The following is a 24223-nucleotide window of genomic DNA, read 5'->3' on the forward strand; positions in this document are numbered from 1 at the left end:
GACTTTACTTGTTCATTCTTTACCTTCCCACACTACTTATCTATTATGTTGAGAGAATACTATTATGTTCTCTTACTCCAGGGAGCGGTATGTATCCATCAACACTACCACCATGGGATATTAAAGACAGAATTAAAGAGCAGGCTCAAAACAAGAATGCCAGGAGTAGATAAATACAGAATTTTAAACAAAAGAGATCGAAAGAAATATTTGAGGGCCATCAATCTATTTACTCAAAGATTCTAAGACAGCCTGGTGAAAAGACTGCCTACCTGGTTAAAAGTGGGAGGTGGAGGAGGGCCAGGAGGGGGTGGAGGCGGAATTGGCATCCTTTCCCGGCTTGCAGCTGGCACTGCTCTCTCTCCGTTTTAGTTTGCAGCTTTAGGTCACTCATATACCTGCAAATAAAAGAGAAATTCATGAGAACAATTCTGCCATCAGCCACTGTGTACAAGAGAAATAGAGATGTTGGCATGGCACCAGAGCGAAACTACCATCTCCAGGTTCTACTATGATACAGTCCAGACTTAACTGTTTCTGTAAAAGGACAAACAGTAAATATTCTAGACTTTGAGACTACATGGATTGTCTGTGTCACATTACTATTTGTTTTGACCAACTTTTTAAAAATAAGTTTTGTTGAAGAGCAGTTTTAGATTAACAAAAAGCAGCAGAAAGTAGAGTGTCCATAAAGCCCTGTTCCCACACATAACGCACACCCTCCCTCACTGCCTACAAGTGCTGTAACTGATGAACCTACGTTTAACACTTTATCGCCCAAAGTCCACAATTTGTATGAGGATTCACTCTTGGTATAACAGAGTCAATGGGTTTGGCTAGATGTGTTTAAAGTACTACACAGAATAGTCGCAATGCCCTGAAAACTCCCCAGGCTCTGCCGATTCATCCTTCTTTCTCTGGTGACCCCTGGCAACCACTGGTCTTTTCACGGTTTCTACAGTTTTGCCGTTTCTAGAATGACTTATAGTAGGATTCACAAAAAATGCATGCTTCTCAAGTTGGCTTCCTTTGCTCAGAAACATACGCTTCTTAAGTTTCCACCATGTTGGTTTTGGCTCATTTCTTTTTAGTGCTGAATGATATTCCATGTCTGGATATACCAGTCTTTTCATCTATTCATCTACTAAGGAACATTTTGGTCTCTTCCAACTTTTATCAGTTATGAATAATGCTATTATAAACATTCTCATCCAGGTTTTTGGGTGGACTTAAGTTTTCAACTCATTTCAATACCAAGGAGCATATGCTGGATCATATGCTAAAAGTATGTTTTGTAATAAACTGCCAAAATGTCTTCCATTTTGCATTTTCTGATTTGCATTTCCACCAGCTATGAATGAGAGTGAGTTCCTATTGCTCCAATCCTTGCCAACATCTGGTGCTGTCAGTGTTTTATATTTTGGACATTCTAGTAGGTATGTTGTGGTATCCTGTCTTATTTTGCAATTCCCTAGAGACATAAGATGTTGAACATCTTTTCACATGTTTACTTGCTATTTGTGTTTCTTCTAGGGTGAGGTATCTCCTTAGGTCTCTGCCCAGTGTTTAATCAGGTTGGTTGTTTTCTCACTGTTGAGGCTTAATAATTCTTTGTGTATTTCAGAAAGAGCCCTTTATCAGATCTATTTTCTGCAAATGTTTTTTCCTAGTCTGCATGCAGCTTGTCTTCTCAGTCTCTTGATTTTGACAATATTTTAAAAATGTAAAACCAGTCTTAGTTCACTGGTCATACAAAACAGACTACAGATTAACTGTGACTAATGAGTTCTAGTTTCTGAGCCCTGATATAGTTATAATTCTGCAATCTGGTAAGAGCATAAATACCATGTGAGAATTTAGCTACTTATCAGGTCATAAGACAGCCCTCAAAAATTATATAGCTGGACTCTCCCTGGTAGCACCACAGGTTAAAGTGCAGCACTACAAAGCAATCCACAGCCACTGTAGCCAGGGAGCTGACCCACATAGCACGGCAGACCTCTCCTGACCCATCCACTACTCCCCTCAGCAGTGTATTTCAGTACATCTGACTGTTCTGCTCCTGCTCTCTGGTTAATTCTCTCACCCTCTTGTACCTCTGGCCTGCACCCCAGCTCTAGTATGCATAAATAAATAAATCTTTTTTAAAAATTATATGGCAATGCCTCTATTATATTCTAAGTGATCCTCATGTTACCAATGAGACTAAAACCAAGAAAAAGTTACACCATAACAAATTAAAGTAGAGGACAAAGGGGGCCCTCCTGGTGGCACAACGGGTTAAAGCATGGCACTATGAAGCTCTCCCTAGCCATAGCAGCACAAGTTCGATCCCCAACCTGCCAGGGAGCTCACCCACGTGGCACAGCAGACCTCTCCTATCTTGCCCGCTGCTCCCCTCAGCAGCGTATTTCAGTAGATCAGCTGGTTCAGTTCCCCACTCTGTCTCTGGTGAATCCTCTTACCCTCCCGTACTTCTAGCCTGTACCCCAGTTCTGTATGCATAAATAAACAAATCTTAAAAAAAAAAAAAGTAGGTAACAAAGACAAAATCCAAACTCAACAACAGTAACTATACTCAAAAACTTATCTCAAGAACTCCCACTTTTTTTTTTTTAAGATTTAGTTTTTATTTATTTGTGCATACAAGAATTTGGGGTATAGGCCAGAGGTGTGGGCTGGGAAGTGAGAGGATTCACCAGAGACAGAGCAGGGAGAACAGGCTGACCTACTGAAGTACACTGCTCAGGGGAGCAGCAGCGAGACAGGAGAGGTCTGCTATATGGGATCACTCCCTAGTCTGGGATCAAACTCATGCCAGTGGCTAGTGATAGCTTGATAGCACTGAGACTTTAACCCCTGTGCCACCACAGAAGCCCTGGAAGCTAAGGTATCAGGCCTTACAAATTGATGAAAATATTATCAAATTATGAGGATCCAAATCTTCATAAGTAGAACCTCTTTCATCAGGGGGGCAAATAACAGAAACATAAGAGGTCTGCTGCACCATATGTGGGTTAGCTCTCTGGCTGGGGACGAACTCAGCCTGTAAAAGTGACAAGTCTGAGACTAACCTCTCTGGCACCAGGAAGGTCCAAAATATTCTTCTATCTGAATTGCTTGGGTTCACTATGACCTTTTCACTCCAAAGCCCCATCTCATTCTTAAAGAAAACTAGCAGGAAATAACAGTCTATTTAAAACAGGCATTTTCAAGTAATTCCAGGCACCTTAGAGGCTGGCTTTTCTGGGTATTCCATCCTGCCTACCTCAGGCTGACATGGGTGAACTGTCTCCTAGAATAATCTGGAAAGGAGATTCAGGAAGTCTCAATTTTTTCTGTAAAGAAAGAAAAGACCTAAAGGCACAACCTGATGCTTTACAGCGAGCTCCACTCACTAGGGAAAGCAGTAATTCTCAGTAAGGAAAACCTTATTTTAAAGCAACCTACTGACAAAGACTACCAGTATAATTACAAAGTTAAAGCCTCCATAACAGGTACAATTTAAACTGATTTCAAAATAGATCCATTAAAAAAAAATCACCATCAAATATCAACACTTCAGTGTTGATCTACTGAACAGGCAAATCTACTGAAATACGGGAGTGGCTTACAACCTTTGTTCTGCACATACAAGGCGCTCTTATCCGTGATGTGAGGTACAGAGGCATACACCACAGCAGAGTAGCATGGCCTCCTGTTTTACAAGTGGACACTGCAGCTGCAGGAGAGAGAGACTGACTGACTGACCAAAGATCACTCAGGAGAAAATGCAAAGTCGGGGACTAAAGCCCAAGCTTTCTAAGCTCTTTTTATTTCCCTAACCTCTCTGACAAAAATTCCTGCTGGAATTGGTTTGGTGTATCAATTTTTTACAACTTTTCCCAAATAAAAATTCAATCCACCCCAAATACCTATCTTAGTGACAGAATAAAAAGAATTCTATTTTCTAAAAGCAGCCCAATGTATGTAAATCTAAATGAATACAATTTAACTTTCCCAGAACATCCCCAAAAAAACTTTATGCAAACCAATTTAGGATTGATACACAGAATCACTAATCCTAGCTACCTGGCATAAGTCTCCATACTACCACCCCTTCACACTGATGGCCTAAATTCCATCCAGGCTTGCACTCAATCCCTGATCAGGGAGCTGACCCACATGGTGCAGCAGACCTCTGCTGTCTCACCTGCTGTTCCCCTCAGTAGTGTATTTCAGTCAGTCAGCCTGTTTTGCTCCCCACTCAGTCTCTGGTGAATCCTCTCAATCCCCTCCCCACCTCTGGCCTATAAACCAGTTCCTATATGCATAAATAAATAAAAGAATCTAATCCAATGCAGAGAGTCTACTTCAAGAATCTCTAGTTAAAAACAAGTGACCTAGGCCCTCCCTGGTGGCGCAGTGGGTTAAAGCACAGCACTAAGAAACTAAAGCCACTTCCGCATGAGTTCGATCCCCGCCTGCCCCGGAGGAGATCCATATGACGTGGCAGACCTCTCCTGACCCTCCTGCTGCTCCCCTCAGCAGTGTACTTCGTCGATCTGCCTGTTCTGTTCCCCATTTTCTCTGGTGAAGACTCTCACCGCCCCTGAGCCTCTGGCCTATACCCCAGTTCTGAATGTACAAATAATTAAATCTTAAAAAAAAAAAAAAAAGTGACCTAAAAGAGTTCAGAAACTTCTATGACAGTAAAACAAATTTTAGTGACTTTTAAGTCAATTACGTTTAGTCAAAGGGCAAATTCAGGCATTCCAGAAGCACTAGTACAATTTTAAGAATCTAACATTCCTGAAGTTAAATCAGAGATTAAACCTAAAAAAGAGGAGGTTCACTACAGAATTTTAAGCCTCTCCTTTCCAATATATTAAATTAAAACTATAACTCTCACCATTTGTGCTCTTTATAAGTGACTTTCAGAAATATTTTGAGGTGGTCTCTCCTTCAGCAACCTAGTAATTCTCATCCCCTCCCTCCCACCCCCGCTTTAAGCCTTTCCATCTGAAAAACCATGATATAATGAAAGATCAGAAAGCATTATTTCATATCTTCCTTAAGTTAAATTTACCCCAGAGTTCAGATACAAGTTTTCATAAAATTCAAGCAATGAACTTTTTCTTTTTAAAATATTTTATTCATTTATTTATGCACAGAAGAACTGGGGTACAGGCCAGAGGTATGGGGGCGGGGGGTGAGAAGATTCACCAGAGACAGAGTGGGGAGCAGAACAGGTGGACTGACTGAAATACACTGCTGAGGGGAGCAGTGGATGAGACAGATGACATCATGTTGCACCATGTGGGTCAGCTCCCTGGCCATGGATCAAACTCACCACAGCAATGATAGAGCTGAGACTCAACCTCTACAAGTAATGGACTTTTAAAAAAGGATTCTTCTCGATGGGAAACACACGGGGATTACAATTGAGATGGAAAAAAAAAAAAGTACAAAATGATGTAAAAATAAACTATTATAAAAAAAAGATTCTATTCCTCAGAAGACAAACCATATTCTAATATTCCTAACACTTCATCCCAAGTATTCCTGCATTATAAGAGCAGATGTCCTGAGTACAAAACACGCTACTGCTTTTTTACATTTTGTAAGTGAAATTTCCAATTTAGTTGTTGCTTTTTTCATATACTTGAAATTATCTAAGAGGATCTTAGCCACCACCTCAATTGAGTACCTTCATTCAAATGGTATTCTGCTATTACAAAACTCTAATTTCAATTACAAGTTATTTTAAAAAGAAAAAAATGGGGCCTCCCTGGTGGTGCAAAGGCTTAAACTGCAGCCACTGTAGTGTCATCCCCAGCCCAGGAGCTGACCCACATGGCACAGCAGACCTCTACTGACCATCCCACTGCTCCCCTCAGCAGTGTATGTCAGACAGTCTGCCTGTTCTGCCCCCCAGTCTGTCTCTGAGTCCTGAGTCCTCTCACTCCTCCCCAACTGTACCCCAGTTCTTGTAAGCATAAATAAAGCTTAAAAAAAAAACTTTTTAAGAAGTCCCCAAAATTCTAAACCTCAACTTTCATGCTAAAGAGCACTCAGGTAACAGCACTTTCCTTTGATCTCAGTTTTGATTACAGTTAATTACAGTTTTTGTATCAAAACACCCATGAAATCCCACAGGGAAAAAAACTTGACCTTACTAAGGAGGCCGCCTCCCTTAGCAAAGTCTCAAGGCCTTAGTTCAACCTTCTAAGAGTCAATCAGACAAAGAGAAATTTGGGATGTCAACAAGAAAATCATCTCTCCTTTCTTAAATACATTTTCAATTCCTGAATATCCTATTAAACTTCTTTCCGATGTAAGATACAGAGATGGATAAAAAGAGAGATTTCAAATGGCCTCTGAAAGACCAGTAACTCTATACCCAGATAATCTAAACAGAAGGCAGTGTACCTTCAAGAGGAAAAGGTTCCAGATATTTCCCTAAACAGAACTCTTCTGGTCCCATAACTCCAATATTTAAAAAAAACCATGAGTATCAGGGACAAACTTAAGCTTGGCAGTAAGAGAATATCAGTGGCTTTAGGATAAAGACTCACATAATAGAGAATGGGGTTTCATGGGGTGTCTCAATGCTAACCGGAAGGAATGATAGCCTGTCCTGCTCAGCTTCAATAACCCAGGTAGGTGGGGTAGGCAAGACTTTCCAAATGTAGACATCAAAAACCCACGGATGAGTGAGCTGAGCACAACCACTCCATAAAACATCAAACAAGAAGTTCAAACTAAGCAAACCCACCTGTTTGTTTCCCAACCAGGCTTTAGACAAACAGAATTAATAGCAAGAAATCAAGGTAATTATAATAAATGAAAGTAGAAGTGAATGGGTATTTTTTTTTTAAACTGAAGTTGGATTCCAGGAGCCTCCCTGGAGGCACAAGGGGTTAGGTTACAGCACTATGAAGCTTCCACCACCACTGCAGCATGAGTTCGATCCCCAGCCAGGGAGCTGACCCATACCCATACGGTACAGCAGACCTCTCCTGTCTTGCCCATGGCTCCCCTCAGCAGTGTACTTCATCGACCTGACTGTTCTGCTCCCCACTCTGTCTCTGGTGAATCCTCTCACCCCCTGCACATCTGGCCTGTACCCTAGTTCTTGTATGCATCAATAAATAAATCTTTTTTAAAAAAATAGTTGGATTCCAAATTGAACAGCAATTTTACCCCATCCTGATACGTGCTTAGCAATTACTGAGTGGTAGCTCAATAGTACTGGTTTAGACATTACCCTGAAATAAGAATTAAATTCTGGAAGAATCTGTGTCCATTTTACTCAATGTGCTCTTAAGCACAGATAGCAACATGTGTTTCCACAGTTCCTGTCGATTATTTAACAGCCTACAGGAGTCACTTGGTCAACTGAACGAAGTAACTTTGGGAGAGTTATTGTCTGAAAATGATTAAGTCTGAACAGAGATAGAAAGCAATAAGAAATAGGACAAGAGAATGGAGAAATAGCAATAAAAGGAAAAAAGAAACATGAGCCTCTATGCACATAGTTCAGTGTTGCAACATTAACTTGCTGAATTCATTCATGAATTCAGCATCACCCAAATAAATATGTATTCAGTATCCACCACTTACTTCATTCAATTAGTACCTAATAAGCACACACTAAAGCCTGGCTTTATCACAGTGGCTCTCAGCTGGGTGATTCTGTCCCCAGGAGGAGACATTTGCCAATGTCCACACACATTGATGACTGTCATGACTAGGGGTGCTACTGGCACCTAGTGGACAGAAAACAAAGGTGCTGTTAAACATTCCATAACACATAGCACAGCCTCACAGCAAAGAATGACTTGCTCCAAAATGTCAATAACGCTGAAGTTGATAAATGCTGCTCTAGAAGTTGAACAAAACAATTTTCTACAACCTTGGGGCTCACATTCTAATGGAAATATAAATAAAAAACAAATGTAATCACAGCACCTTAGCCACTGATAAAAGGAACAAAAAAAAAAGAGAGAGAGAATCATGGAGGGAAAGTGTAGTAGTAGGGTAGAGTGATTTTTAAGCTAAGATTGCAAGGAAATGGCCCTGGGGGAAGGGGTGATTCTCCCAAGGAAGACTCCATGAGCAGAACAAGTCCTGTAAACAGCTGGGGGAAAACATTCCAAAATGAGCTCACCAAGATTAAGTAAGGCCTTCCCTGGTGGCACAATGGTTTAAAGTGCAGCACAAAGAAGCTCGCCACAACCACTTCACCAATCCCCGGCAAGGGAGTGACCCACATGGCGCAGCAGACCCCTCCTGACCCGCCCGCTGCTCCCCTCAGCAGTGTGCTTCGTCAGTCTGCCTGTTCTGCTCCCCACTCTGTCTCTGGTGAATCCACTCACCCCCTGCTCCTCTGGCCAATACCCCAGATCTGTATGAATAAATAAATCTTTTAAATTAAAAGAGCAAGTGAAAACCCTATGATGGGAATGAGCTAATGTGCTAGAGAACTAGTAAGAAAGCAACAGGACCTACGACAGTGAGAGTGTAAATGAATCTGAGATCTCACAGGCCATCTTCCAAAGCAGTATCCATTCTACCTCGCATGCCTGTAAGATCAACATCTACATGAACCCACAGTCTCACACCTAAAGCAAACCATAAATATAATCATCTATCCCGTTAATCCCACAATTAAATGTGATTTCTCGGTGTAAGCATGGCTAGGGAGCTAGATACTAACTAGAAGCCTTCCAGGTTAAAGTAACCTGGGGGTTATCTGCCTGCCTTTCCTTCAACGTTGCTCCTGAAAAGTGGTACAGTATGGGGAGGTGGCGCTCATGGCCACAGCCACATAATGGCAATCAGTTCTTAAGTCAAAGAATCCCGACATGTAGAAGAAGCAGGAGCTACCTGAGAGTCCACACATCCCACGTATGAGACTAACAAACAGCAGAAGCCAAACAGGTTCCTATAATTACTTGAAAACTGATGTCAACACAGAATTACAACATGCCGCCATGTGTTCTAGAACAGAATATAGTAGAGGGTGTCTACTAAACCATCTAAACACAAGGAACAGACTAGAATAACTTTCATGTTATACATATTTTATCATTCCCCTCCCCCCAGGTTTGAAAATAATCCCCCTCACTGTTGAAATTCAATTCAGTCAAACCTCTGGTGAAACAGATTTCTATCACATGTAGAGATGGAATTAATTAAAATTCCATGGTTACTCCTTGAAGGGAAAAAAAATTTTTTCCAACTGCAGGCATTTGCCATTATAGAAATTCAACTATGCAGCAAACCTGATTGATCTAACAAGCAATTAAAAAAAATCACATATACACAGACAATTTCTAAGATTTTGCAACTAAACCTGAGTGTTTAACTTTATATATGAATGATTTTTCTGTTATATAAGCAGCACACAATTCTAGAAAAGAGGATAGTTTCATAGTGCTGCTAACCCCCCTTGCACCACCATGGAGACCCCTGAAGATACACATTTAATGACATAAGAAAATCTTTTCTGGGCCTCCCTAGTGGCACATGGGGTTAAATCTCAGCACTCTGAAGCTATCAGCAGCCACTGCAGCTTGAGTTCAATCCCCAGCCAGGGAGCTGACCCACATGGCGCGGCAGACCTCTCCTGACTTGCCCACTGATCCCCTCAGCAGTGTATTTCAGTCAGTTCACCTGTTCTGCTCCCTACTTTATTACTGGTGAATCCTCTTACATACCCTCTCCCCTGTACCTCTGGCCTATACCCCAGTTGTTGTATGCATAAATAAATTTTTTTAAAATCTTTTCCAATGTAATTTTTTAATGAAAACATAAGTATGCATCCCAATAATGCAGCTTTTCTGTCTCAAATGACTCTTTCCCCTGTCTCAGATTATTTTCAAAGTTCTAAAAATGGAAAAAGTCTGTTTGTTCCCATACTATTGATATAGCAAATATTAGCTACCACAGGTTAATTCCCAAATACAGGGCAACCGAATCAAATCCCTTCATCTAACATGATATCAAATCAATGAGGTGTCTACTCTTGCATTCAATTATTAAATACCCGAAGCTGCAAATAATAACTTTGTAAAAAAAAAAGGTAAGAGATAACTAATACAAAAGCAACTACAAATAAAATGTCTGAAAATCATCTTCAAAAGAGGTTGGGGAATGACCTCACCAAAAACCCCCAACCTCACCACACCCCCCTGAGAAGAGAAAATCCTGTTAACCTGAAGGGGAGGTAGGAGAAAAACAGTCCACAGCAGCCAATCAGTGAGAGTTCAAGGTAGTGCGCTGCAGCATCGCCAGTGACCAACCACTAAGGAGACAACACCAGACTTCACATTTGCTTCCGTGACTTCATTCACTTCCCTCATGGTACTTGTAAAAATATATTAGAGAATGCTGGGGGGGGGGGGGCTCATCTCAGAATACAAAGCAGCTCCACGTCAGGGCCAACACAGCTTCTCCTAGCTGTATTCATGTATTCAGTCAGTCACAGCACAGGCTTCCAAGAACTGAGAACCAGGCTGCCTCCTTCTCAGGTGGACACTGTTTGGCTCCTGACCTTCAAAGCAACCAAGAAGCAGCTGCAAACACCTCATTTCCAGATGCTTTACACCCTGGTGATAAAAGATACAGGTATTTTTTCTTTCTAGGGCTAGGGATCTAGAGACCAAAAAGAAGACAAGAATGAACTCTTTTATATCATGAAAGTTCAAATTCCAAATCATAGTGCTCTAACATCTCCCAAAATGATGTTGTATCAATCCAAGACAAATAATTAGTACATCTGTTTCAAAGTCTGAGTCAATTTTTCATTTCACCCAAAAAAAAAAAAAAGAACAGATTTCTGGATTTGAACAGTGATGAGGCAGAGAGTAGCTCAATGTTCATAACTAGTATGTCCTCCCCACCCACACATCACAGGAACCAGTGGGTTTAGAAATGTTGCCTAAAAAAATGGGAGCCACACAAGGCCAAGGTTATTATTGCCATCAGCTAGAACTTAACTAAGAGAGAAGTTAATCTGATGAGGGAAATACATTCTAATTTAGAAATCCACACCACAAACAGATTAATACTTTGAACACAAAAGCAACTTTGGCGGAGCCTACGGAGTCTGTCTAGGAGACTCTAATAAAGGTTTCGGAGACCCTCTAAAATAGTTTCCAAACGTGCCCATAGAAAAGACACATCCAGGCCCTCCCTGGTAGCGCAGTGGGTTAAAGCGCAGCACTAAGAAGCTAAAGCCACTTCAGCATGAGTTTGATCCCTGCTCCGGAGGTGACCCACATGGCACAGCAGACCTCTCCTGACCTGCCTGCTGCTCCCCTCAGCAGTGTGCTTTGTCAGTCGGCCTGTTCTGCTCCCCACTCTGTCTCTGGTGAAGCCTCTCACCTCTCGCCGCCCCTGAGCCTCTGGCCTGTACCCCAGTTCTGTACGCATAATAATAAATACATATACTATGTTAAAAAAAGAAAAGACACATCCTAGAACATGTGTTTAAAATATAGACAAATAAGACCCAAAGAGATTCCTAGGTCCTACCTCAGAGTTTTCTAGGAGAGCTAGGAATTTGTACATTCCACAAGCACTTTAAATGATACTAGGTGTTAGGGAAGACTGGAAAACACTTTTCTTTCTTTATATATACACACATATATATATATATACACATACACATATATATTTTAATATTCTTGGGTTTTTTTTTTAAAGATTTATTCACCCATACAGAACTGGGGTACAAGTCAGAGGTGTGGGGGGTGAAAGGATTCACCAGAGACAAAGAGTGGGGAGCAGAACAGGCAGATCGACAAAGTACATTGCTGAGGGCAGCAGCTGGTGAGTCAGGAGATCTGCTGTGCCCTGTGGGTCAGCTCCCTGGCCAGATATCAAACTCGTGCTGCAGTGGCTGCAACAGTTTCATAGTGTTGTGTTTTAACCCACTGTGCTATCAGGGAGGACTTGGAAAACACTTTTCTAAAGGAGGTTAGTAATCCTCCACAGAAAGCATCTGAATGAACTACCAGCAAAGAAAAGCTGATAAATATGTTGATTAAACATAAATGATGCATGCATTTATCACTGTTCCCTCATAAAACAGCATTAAAATTACAGCAAAGGTGAAATCTAAAAAAATCTAAGAATGGGCCCTCCCCTGGTGGCACAAAGAGTTAAAAGCGCAGCAATCTCCAGCAAAATAATTTATGTCTAGCCAAACTAACAACTAGCGTGAGGGGAGAAAGGAAAAATTCAGACATTCAAGGGCTCAAACAATGCACCTCTTCCAGCCGACCCTTTCCATAAGTACACTGAAGATGCTGTACTAAAAAGAGATTTATTGGAGAGATTTATATTTCTGTCAGAGTTTATGGATAGAGTAAATCAATCAGGCAACAACCAAGCCCTATCAGGCCATTTTAAACCACTGTGGAATAAATTCAATCCCTGGCCAGAGAGCTGACCCACATGGCACAGCAGACCTTTCCTGTCTCACCTGCTGCTCCCCTCAGCAGTGTATTTCAGTGCATCTGCCTGTTCCGCTCCCCACTCTATTTCTGGTGGGGATGTCTCACACACCTCTGGCCTGTACCCCAGTTTGTATGCATAAATAAATAAATCTTTTTAAAAAGTATCAAAGTTGAGAACAAACAAGAAAAAATGGAGAGCTGCTCTTGGTATTAAAAACATTTCAATACTGTTTGGCTCTTTAAACTGGATTCTTACTACTTTGATTTTAAAAAAATATATTAAAAAGTCCTAATAGTGTATTAGCAAAATCAAGCCTCAGATTGACCAATGTATTTTTTAAATAGAGGCAATATTGTATCAGTTACCAATGCAGCTAAGGAAAGTACAAAATCACAAATAAATAAAAAATAATAAAAGGCCATCATGCCTGTTTCTAGAACCCGTGGCTCAGATTCAACTCTAATGTGACCTGAATCACTGCAACAGCCTGGGTGTGACCAAACATTCACACCCCAGAGCTTACTCCACCATAGGTCAAATACCACAGGTCAACTATGTAAGGAACTTCCAGGCCATTAAAAAAAATCATGATCAACATGAATTGCAAAGGTAAGCATAAAAAGAATAAATCTTAAATCAGTTACCTAAGCCCCCCCTTTAGGTCTTGTTTTCAATTTAATGCAACTAACTGAAAAATCACACCACCACTACCATTTGCTGTAAATATTTCTGAAGGGCTAAGAAACCACTAAATTACAAAGCTGGTTACAAGGTAGGCTGATACCAAATCAGTGATGACGAAAATGGCTCTCCTATTACTAGCCCTCAACTGCCATGTGCCCTCCTTCATACCCCAAACATAAAAGTGGAAAAGCACATGTGTTCAGAAAGTAAGGAAAATCCAGTGATGACAGTCTCCATTAAAAAAAGGCCTGAAAGAAAACTTAAGCAGATGCTCCATGGAATGTTGATCCAGACCTCACATGGAGAGAACTGTCATGCCTCATTTCAAAGATAACATATTAAGTCCCAACTCACCACAGATAATCTAATAACAAAGCTGTGACTTTCACTGTTGAGCAGTCTCGTCTCTCTCACTCTAATACCCTTAAGCCATCAGACACACAGATGCTTCTTCCTGAAATGCTAGAAAAATTCACACATTTGTGTTCTTTGATCACTAGTGATGGGCTGCTAACCAAGGCTCTACTTTAAGTTATAAAAACAGAGCAAGCTGATCTGGTTACACAAGAAAGGTACTAAATCAAACAGGACCATCTGGGCTTTGAGGAAGAGTACTATGATTTCTGCACAACAATCAATATACTTGTAGATGAAATGCTTTCATACAGGCAGCTATAATGGCCCTGGGGCTATGGATTCATCTATCTGTCCAACAAGACAATGCATTGTGTCGGGACACATGGCCTAGATGGCGGGTGTGAACCAGGATTGTATTCACCAGTTCATAACATCTGTGGAAGCCCCTGAAAGACTTAACAAAAAGTCAATGTTCTGTTTCCTAAAGAGCAGGTCTAAAAAAATGACAATTCCATCAACCCCCAAAGTTTAAGCATTGCTCCCCAATAATCACTAATCTCCAAAATTCTAAAATTTTAAGACCTAATTAACCATGTGATTTTAAATGTGCAGGACCTAAAAAAAACTAAGGCTGAAAGAAAATGCTTTATTTAGGATAATTCTTACCGTAAACATGTCCCACTGTACAGGCATCACTATCTTGGATACTGAGGGCCTCCCTGATGGTGCAGGGGTTAAAGTCTCAGTGCTTATCAAGCTATCAACAGCCACGACAGCTGACCCACTTGGCACAGCAGACCTCTTCTGTCTTACCCACTGTTCCCCTCAGCAGTATATTATTTCAGTATATCCACTTGTTCTGCTCCCCACTCTGTCTCTGGTGAATCCTCTCTCTCCACCCCAAACCACTGGCCCATACCCCAGTTCTTGTATACATAAATAAACTCAATCTTTAAAAACAAAATCTTTCGGACCTCCCTGGTGGCACCGGGGTTGAAGACACAGCACTATCAAGCTATTGCTACTGAAACATGAGTTCGATCCCTGGCCAAGCAGATAACCCACATGCGCAGCAGACCTCTCCTATCTTACCCACTGCTCCCCTCAGCAGTGTATTTCAGTCAATCAGCCTGTTCTGCTTCCCATTCTGTCCCTGGTGAACCCTCTCACCCTCCAAGCCTCTGTTCTTATATACATAAGTAAATCTTTAAAAAAAAAACTTTGATGTTGATGGTTTCACCATGCACTAGTATCCATGAAAGAACTGACAGAATAAACTCTCCACTGTAAAGGGTGAGCTCAAAATTTGGGGAGCACCCGTACTTTCTGAAGCCTTGCCTCTTATCTCTTGGCTTCTCACTCAGCAAGTTCCAGCCACCCTGGAACTTCCTTTAATTCCTCAAAATAGTGTGTTCTATCCCTCTTCTGGGCCTTCACCAAGCTTTTCCTTCCACCTAGACTGTCCTTCATGCTAAAGACAGTCCTGTCTTTATTTCTGAAGCAGTGACAGAAATTAAATATCATTAAATATCTCACAGCTGCATTTCAATGAAAAACATCCTACCTACTAGCTGAGCATTGGGAGGGTGAAAGTAAAGGGAGGAAAATTCACTTATCCATAAATCTTGGACACCCACCCACATCCCAGTCTGTACCACCTTAGAAGAAAATTCTTTTCTTTTTTTTTTAAAACAACCATTTGTCCCAAGCTGGACATATGGAGAATGTTTTCACAGTCATGGAGGGTTATTGGGAGAACTAAAAGGTGCGCATTACTTGATTCAACAGTTCTGTAAGCAGACTGTTGATGAGTGAAGAAATATCATAAATACTGGCTTAAAGCAAATTATTTTCATTGAGGGTCCTCAAAATCTAAATAGAGCCTAATCTGAATCCATGAAGTCTAACAAACTATTTTTTGAAAACCAATTTTAAGAAAAGAAGGAAATCAAGAAACTTTCCTTAGATATACAGATTTGCAAAATTTCAAGACATTCCTCAAACTGAAAGATATGAGACTAAACACAACTCCAATAATCTTATTTGTGGCCACAATCAAAGCCCTAGACCAGGTAAAAACCTATAGATCTACTAGTTTCCTAAACCTGCATATTAGGGACAGAAAACTGTACTAATGGTGGCAGGAGGAAGCTGAATCAAGTCGCCAACAAGAGGAATTGTTCAAGAGTTATCACCGATGACCACTGTCAGATACCGCAAGAAATGATCTACCGCAAGAAATGATCTACCGCAAGAAATGATCTCCATAACCTATCCCTATAGGAAACACAGTTATCTTCAACTAATTATCTCCTGAAAAACAAAACAGTTATTACTTACTAGGTAGAACCACTGAAAGGGAATTTACTAAATACCTGGTATAGCCACTCAAAATTGTTACAAATGCCACGCCTCAAGGGTACCTTAGAAGCCCAATTCCTGGGTCCCTTTTTCGATAATTTTCCTCTATAGGCTCATCCCTCATGGTGAGCCAAATCCTCAAGAGTGCAAAGAGTGACACAGATATGAGTAAAAGTAACACCTTTTGCCCTCTACCGACATCATTTTTCTCCATAAAGTTTTATTTTGCTATTCTAAATGCCCCTCTGTAGTAAAACCAAAGAGTGTTCATAAATTTCGCCTATGGCTCCCTAAGCGCAAAGGCTTAAGAGAGAGTGAAAGAAGCCAGAAATACTCTCTCTTCCTCAGACACCCTGAACTTTTCAAAGCTAGGCAAAGGCAATGATTCTGCATTTAATCCTGGAGTGAATAAGAAACAGATCTGAATTGAGAGAAGCATAAAGGAGTGCAAGAACATTCAGCGGAGGCCTGCCTCTTTTTCCTTGCAGAGAGCTCTCAGGATATGCCAGGGAACCTCATTTTGACATGGAACACCCCATCTACTCTAATCCAGGGCATATCCCTCAAAAGACAGGCGGTCAACCAGAACTCTGCCAGCTTCTGTTCGGGAGCCATGTGAAGAACAGAAGCAACAAGAGCCTACTTTGAGGAGGAGATCAACAATCACACTCAAGAAGAAAAGAAGTTATTTGGCAAAGGGATGCATGTTGCCAAAATGTTAGTCACAGCTTCAAGGTCCCAGTTTGTGTCTCTGCAACTATTCTTTGTTTTGACAGAGTTCATTCTCTGAGCCAGGAAACCCAGCTCAGTTTCTGTCACTCTCTCCATTTGAAACAGTCAAGAATCCTTTCAATTTGGTGGTATCAAACTGTGACACAGACAAGATGTCCACCAGAGGCTAAAAAGAGGGGGGAAATGTGTAATTTGCTGTTTTCTACTTAGCACTGGCACTAGTAGAACAACGGAAAAACAGCAAATATGCTGTTAAAGAGGTAGGCAAAGCCTGCCCAGAACTTATTTCAAAGTCCCCTTTAAAACACACCATAGGGTCCTCCCTTGTGGTGCAGCGGGTTAAAGCACAGTACAAAGAAGCTTAAGCCACTTCCGCATGAGTTCGATTCCCACCTGCCTGCCCCAGAGGAGATCCACATGGCGTGGCAGACCTCTCCTGACCCGCCCGCTGCTCCCCTCAGCAGTGTACTTCGTCCATCTGCCTGTTCTGCTCCCCACTCTGTCTCTGGTGAATCCTCTCACCCTCTGCATCTCTGGCCTGTACCCCAGTTCTGTACAAATAAATAAATCTTTAAAAAAATTAAAAAATAAAAAAATAAAAAAAAACACCATAAAGACACACTGTAGACTGAAACGATAACAAAATATTAAGCAGTTTTTACCCCCAACCCAACAAGCATTTATACTTCATAAACTGTTTTTCCTGGGGTTAGGGTAAAAACTATGGTTTTCATTAAACAGCATGAACCAGCAGCCCATGAATTTCAGAATTACTTCAGAGTAATGTGAAAAATACCTGCCTCAAGTACACCAGGTAACTCTCCCAATCAAAGAACCCAGAAAGTCCAGAAACTTTAATGGGAATATGACTCCTCTCTGCCCTTTTTAAAAGCTAACAGTAAAACCTCAAAACTCCACTGTTCTAAACACCTTTCACTTTGCCTGCATTCTACCTCTGAGCTAACATCATGCAACTAATCAGTACCAACTAAGATAAACACTATTCTGATAGCAAGTATGAGGTAGGATTAGAAACTGCCCCCTCTTAAGCAAATCCACATCACATCTCAGAAATGCCAAGACTTTCAGGATCATTTCTTCTAATAAATAAGTTCACCTATGCGCAAAAAAAAAGTGTCCAGAGTATTACACCCTAAGAAAAAGCTAAAACTGTCAAGATTCCAAAGAATTAATAATAAAGACATGAAAACTGTCCACGAACACACTGGTCCCCATCCAACTGGCACTGGGACGAGAATCAAAGTCCCACCTATCTATATGCTATTTTACAGTGACTTCTCAAAGACTCAATGAAGAAAGTCAATGTTTGTCAAGAGCAGAATACCTTGGAAGCTAGAACAGAAAACACTGCAGCCTCCTGAATTCTTCCTCAATTGACCTCATTCATCCCCATCTTGATGGCAGCCAATACAATGTAACACAATATGAACTTTTTGGCTACTAAAATATAAAAGTTGGGCCCTCCCTGGAGGAACAAGCAGTTGAAGAGCACTACCCAGCAGGCTGTCGACACTTCAGCTTGCTGGAGTTCAATCTCCGGCCAGGGAGATGACCCACAAAATGCAACAGACTTCTGACTCTAATGTGACCTGCCCGCTGCTCCCCTCAGCAGTGTACTTAGTCAGTGGGTCTGTTCTGCTCCCCACTCTGTCTCTGATGAATCCTCTCACCGCCCCTACACCTCTGGCCTATACCCCAGTTCTGTATGCATGAATAAATATATATTTTTTTATTAAAAAAAAAGTTGACTGAGATAAGCTTAAAAATCAAAATCACTCTCCCAGTGCAGGGTGTGCGCTCACGGGTTCGTGTGCGCTCACGGGTGTGCGTGTGCGTGCGCACGCGCGCGCGCGCGCACACACACACACACACACACACACACACAGTAAAGCCAAGAAAAGAAACTGGAAAAGCCATGTCTTCTAAATATGAATCTCAATGGTGTTTTCTAAGAACACTTCTTTACAACCATTTTCAAGATCCCATTTGGTTAACACAATCTTTTAGAGGCAGAGAGAACCAAACCTATATTTCAAACAAGAAAAAATGAGTAACGATTTGCCTCAAAGTGAGTGAGATCCATAAGTGGATGAGAACAATCCTGATTTCCTGAGGTTCTCTTTTGGTCTGGAAGAAAGCAAGCCACCAAAACATTAAGGAAGTCACTCAGAAACAGAAACTGTAAAGTCAAAACAGCATGAAAAAGGAAGCTGATCCTGGGGGAACCCAAAGGGATTATTCAAACCCCTTTAAAATAAGAAACCAGTACACACCAGCTTCTTCCAGGCCCTCACCATTTCAACAATCATCCTTTCTGTCAGTTACTCAACCACATACAATGCTCACGTTTACCAATTCAAGATTTCATCTTCCTCACTTCACACCACTCCAGCCCCTGAACTCAGTCCAACCTTTAATTCAATCCTGATTCTTTCTCAACTAAAGCTCTCAAGATTTCCTCTAGTGCATGCAGTTTCCCCACTCATCTTAAGCAGCAGTGGCCCCCGACTCTACCCCCAACATGTCACAGAGGTCTCCTTACCCCGGGCATCCTGTTAATCAGTTGTTCCCAACAGGTCCTCCCTCCCTCCTTACCCAGGGCATCCTGTTAATCACTTGTTCCCAACAGGTCCTCCGTCCCACCCCATCTCCCTCTTTGCACACGGTTACCACGTTCCTCACCCAGATCCGTCTTCTTACTCACCTTACCCAACCCTTCAGGATCCCTTATTTCCTGCCTCTCAATAGTCCCCCTTCGCTTTCTCCCAGTCCGAGCTCGCACCACAATTCCCGACCACTCCCCCCTACTTAAGACTCCCCACGCCCCCTTCTCGTCCAGGATCCCCTAGCCCCGGGCCCCCTCCCGCAGACCCCGCCCCCAAGACCCTCTCCCCCTCAGGCCCCTCCTCCAATCCCCCCCTCTCTCCTCAAGCCCCGCCCCAATTCCCCCTGCCCCGTCCCTCCCTCCCACTCAGGTTCGCAGGTCATCTCAGCGACGAGCCCAGCCTCTCCCGCCTCCTTCCGACCTGGCCACAGCTGCCCCGGGAGCAAATCTTCCGCCACCTCCGATCCGGCCTCGTCCCGCTCGGCTCGCCACCCCCCCGGCAAGCTCTCCTTTTCGCCACCGCCGCCCCTTTTGCCAACCCGGAAATGGATCTGCTCCCACCGTCCCCAGCGTCCGCGAACAAAATGGAGGCGGGGGAAAAAGGCGGGGGGAGCGGGGAGCGACGAGGCGCCACACGCATGCGCCTCGGAAAGCCCGCCCCCAGTCGGCGTACGTAACGGAGGAAGAGGCCGTGTGGTCGCCATCTTGGGAAGGTCGCAGAAATTAGTTTGCTCGCGGAAAGCCGAGTTTGCAACTTTGGCTGTAATTAGGATCATCTGGGAAGTATTAAACCAGTAGCGACGCCTGAATTCCACTCCCAGAGAGTCTTATCTGATTGAGCTGGGTTACAGCCTAGGCATCGGGACTCAGAGTTGCGCAAGTAATTTTAACAATTTGCAGAGGTGAAGAATCACCGAGCTTAATAGGGTTTTGAATGTACTTTTTTGGGGTTTTAGCCCTATGCGCGCGCGCATGCGTAGCCTTTCTCCCCTCCCACCCGGTCCTCTTCAGAAGAGCCCACCTCGACAGCCTTGCTAGGGCCCTAGAGTCTAGCTCGGTTGTCATAGCAACAGAGCGGAAGACCCCTGCCTACAAAGTAACGTCATCATACCCATTTGATCTGAACACCTATGAATACCTGTTTCCCGCTTTAGCGGGCCGGAGCTTCCCAAGCTTCCAGGGCTGCAGAATGATGCTGTAGACTTCAGCTGCTTGGGGGGCAGGGAGAGGAATCCTGTATGCTCCCTGGCAGGGCTGCTGTTAACTCCATCCCAGCTGACTAAAAATCTCTCTTCCACCCACAAAAGTACTTTTCCACTGCACCCAACACCACCGCCTTCCGTTCTCAAAATGTTCTTTCGGTCTCTCCATCTTTACTCTGAATCCGAAGGGGACAAAATTGGTACTTAGTTTCCACACCTTACTAGCTGCATACCCCGGGGCCTCAGCTACCCAGTGTGTAAGGTCTGGCTAATAGCCCTGCCCTGACAGTAAGTTATTGGACACCTCAACTCAGGGAGTGAGCGAGAAAGCAAGTGATAACCCACAGTTATTTTTGTTTTCTTTCTGTTCGGCCTTGAATTGTGCTCCATACCCACTCACTAGTAGAGTGAATGTCTCAAGTGCCTGAGTACCTGCCAGACACTGCATGAGGCACAAAGAGATGGCTACAGAGGTGACTAAGACAGAGGCTGTGCCCTCAGGGAACTCATGGTGTGGTGGGTAGACTGGCATGTAAATAAGTAGCTGAGATATAAATCAGCAGGTGACTAGCACCATGGGACTTATGTGCTGAGGATGTCAGACATGGGAATGATTAATTCTGTCTGAAGACTGAAAGAAGCTTTCGTAAACTGGCCTTAAAGGATGAATACGATTTGTTTACTAATCAGAGAAGGCAGGAAACACATTCCAGGCATTGGGATCAGTGGGTGTAAAGGTAAAGATTTTCAGGTATGTTGTCCTGCAGGCCTGAAGCGAGGGAGACTGGTACAGGAAGATAATGGATCCAAAGGCTCAGCTCCTCCATTCTGTTCCCTCTTTGCTCAGTATACCTTTTGGAGACCTGCCTTCTATTGTTGAAATACATCAAGTGGCTCCTCAAGGTCTTGGCAATATCTGTTTTCTGCCTTTTCCTCATTTCACAGGCTTTAGTGCAAATGTCCCCTCCTCAGAGGGCACTCCCTGCTCACTGTAGCTAATTCAAGCCCGCCATTCTCTATAACATCATTTCATGATGGGATGGAATACAGGCCCACCTCATCCATACTTGGGGAGATAGACATAGGCTTTAGGAAGGCTGTGACCCCTAAGCATGGTGGGATGGGTAAACAACTGGCTGAGGAGAGAAAGAAAAGGATATGCAAAAGGAGAACAATCACCGCAACTCCAAGAACTGAAAACATACTGAGGTAGCTCAGTTAGCACTTAGAGAGGCTAGAAATTAGGTCATAAAGTAATCATAGCCCCTGATGTTTATTAACACTTACCATGTTCTAGATACTGTTATAACTGCACAAGGCAAAACTCAGTCAATCCTTGCATTTTCTTGGGTAGGTACCATTCTCCCACTTTACAGAAGAGGAAAGTGAAATACCTTACAGTTTACCATCACACTCAAAGTCACATACCTACAAAGTGGCAGAAACTGTCCTGTTAATGCCCATCCCAACGACCTTGCACCCTACCAGACCCAGAGCCCCTTTATTATTACTATTTTTTAAAGATTTTTATTTATTTATGCATACAGAACTAGGGTGCAGGCCAGAGGTACAGGGGCGGTGAGAGGATTCACTAGAGACAAGAGTGGGGAGCAGAACAGGCAGAGCTACTGAAATATGCTGCTGAGGGGAGCAGTGTGTGAGACAGGAGAGGTCTGCTGTGCCGTTTGGGTCAGCTCCCTGGCTGGGGATGGACCTTGTGCTGCAGTGGCTGCAGATAGCTTGATAATGCTGAGATTTTAACCTGTGAATCATCAGGGAGGGCCAGCCCTTTTATTATTAGAGAAAACATTTTGTTGTTCCACTTTTCTTTCCTGAAGTGAAATTAACAGGCAATTTGACCTATCTGGACATGAATCTTCAAAAAACATAACATAATGCACTGCGTATCAAAAAAGAAGAAATAATTTCAGTATAAATACTTGCGCACAATAGCAGACCTCTCCAATCTCACATGCTGCCTCTGTTGATGGTGTCTTTCAATAAATCTGCCTTTTCAGTTCTCAAAAAAATAAAAAGTAAATGCTTGGGCACCACTAAATGGAAGATTATATAGAGATGACATTTGTATGCAGAATCCCTAGGGAAAAAAAAAGTACATTAGGACAAGCGAAGGCTATTCCAAGGGTGTTGTACTGGCCAGTGTCTCATTTGTGATATGATTCCCCAAAATGGTGAATAATTCTTGGTTTTAATATGTACAAAAATATGTCACATTTGCATTTTCCTGTTTTGAGGCTAGGACAGTCTAAGTACCTGGGAGACTTCCTCCTTAAAAACAGCCAAAATCCTAGTGAACTATTTTAAGGTCTTAAATGCATTGATTATAAAAACAAGGAATTTTCAGGGCCAAACAAAATGAAGGCAAAGGCGCTCAGGTGAGCAGAGAATGGAAGCCAGGCTCTGGGCACTCCCTGACAAGCGACATGAGCTCCTCAGTGTTTCAGGGCAAAAGGCAGCAGCCCTGCATAGCGAAGCTTAATAGGAAATTCTCCCTGCTTAAAGATGGGACTCCAAAGGATTCCATCCTCACGGAAGGGGTAAACCAGAATTAAACCTGTCTCCTCTCCCTTGGGTATAGGGATAAATGAGGTGGATTTTAGGCTCAGATAATACTAAGTAGATTTTTCATATGGAATGGCCAGTTGGAACCTCAAAAGTCCTGTGGGATCCAGGATAATTCTTCAGTGGGTGAACTTCTCCCTCCTGTTACAACTCTCTGGCAAACCTGACCCCTGTCCTCCAAATTCCTGACACCTTTATCATTGTGATAAACAAAAGGGCTCCTGGAAATTTCCAGTATGCCCCCTGGAACCACCATCAGGCCAGTTGGTGAAGCACTTTATCATCTGCTGTGAAAGGTTAGATTTTATCTCATGAGCACTGACATCTTTAAGCAGAGAAGATCCATGCTCCACTCTCCCTTCTAGAAAGACACAAGGAGTGGGGTAGCTGGGGCCAGAGTAGAGAAGGGATGCCAGCTGGACAGTAGCTGTGGAGGCTCAGTGAGAGATGATAGTTGTCTACACGGATGGCATCTGGGCACCACTGGACACAAAGATTTGAGAGTCAGGGCTGCCTGTCTGCAGAGCTCAAGGCTTCAAGTCTTAGTTCTCCCCACTCACTGAATAAGATGGGACTCTGGACAGATTATTCAACCTCTACCAGCATCGGGCTCCTCATTTGTATAGCAGATAAGACTAATTGAAGTACATCAAATTGTGTGTGCACTTGGAAAACAGTCACTGATTTTAGCCACCCTCATTATTAGGATATTAGCAATAGAGATGGAGGGAAGTAACTCCAGAAATACTTAAGAAATGGCATGGGCTGAAGACAGGGAGAGACAGATTATTTCCAAGTTTCTGGCTTGAAGTCCTATATACACATGAGGCTAACACTTTGCTGCAGAGTCAAGGAGGAAGCAAACGGGGTGGAGGAGGTGTGAAGGAATGGAGGAGTTCGGTGGGTAGGAGGGAAAGGGGGTGTTGGTAGGATACTGGTGTTTGAAGCTGAACTTAGAAGAGCAGTCCTAGCAATGTGAGCTCAGAATCTGTGGCAGCTAGTCTCCAAAGATGGCCCCAGTGATCCAGGACTCTTGATATTCATCAAATCTGGGCTGGCTTCCTCCACTCCCTCTACTGCAGCAGAATTGATGCAATACCAGCTCCCATACTACATCTTAAAAAGACTTGGCAGGCAAAAGTAGATGACTGGATTAGAAAGATGTGGTACATATATACAATGGAATATTACTCAGCAACCAAAAAAGAGAAACACATGTCTTTTGCAG

General features: G+C 42.7%; 1 protein-coding gene across 2 annotated transcripts in view; it reads right to left on the bottom strand.

Annotated features, from left to right (window-relative positions):
- WIPF2 (WAS/WASL interacting protein family, member 2) overlaps positions 1-20395 on the bottom strand; it is a 35652-nt gene extending 15257 nt beyond the window's left edge. Inside the window, exons 1-2 of one of the 2 annotated variants that reach the window (XM_012726536.1) lie at positions 20349-20395; positions 273-398 (exon numbers count right to left, since the gene is read on the bottom strand). In XM_012726536.1, the coding sequence (XP_012581990.1) occupies positions 273-329 (57 nt within the window). In that variant the 5' untranslated portion in view covers positions 330-398; positions 20349-20395. Of the gene's footprint in view, positions 1-272; positions 399-19631; positions 19764-20348 lie in introns of those variants that run through there. The other variant, XM_012726535.1, reaches the window with a different exon arrangement.
- Positions 20396-24223: the final 3828 nt, after the last annotated feature.

This window comes from Condylura cristata, unplaced genomic scaffold (assembly GCF_000260355.1).
Source record: "Condylura cristata isolate star-nosed mole 26May11 unplaced genomic scaffold, ConCri1.0 scaffold00017, whole genome shotgun sequence".
Classification (NCBI taxonomy): Eukaryota; Metazoa; Chordata; class Mammalia; order Eulipotyphla; family Talpidae; genus Condylura; species Condylura cristata.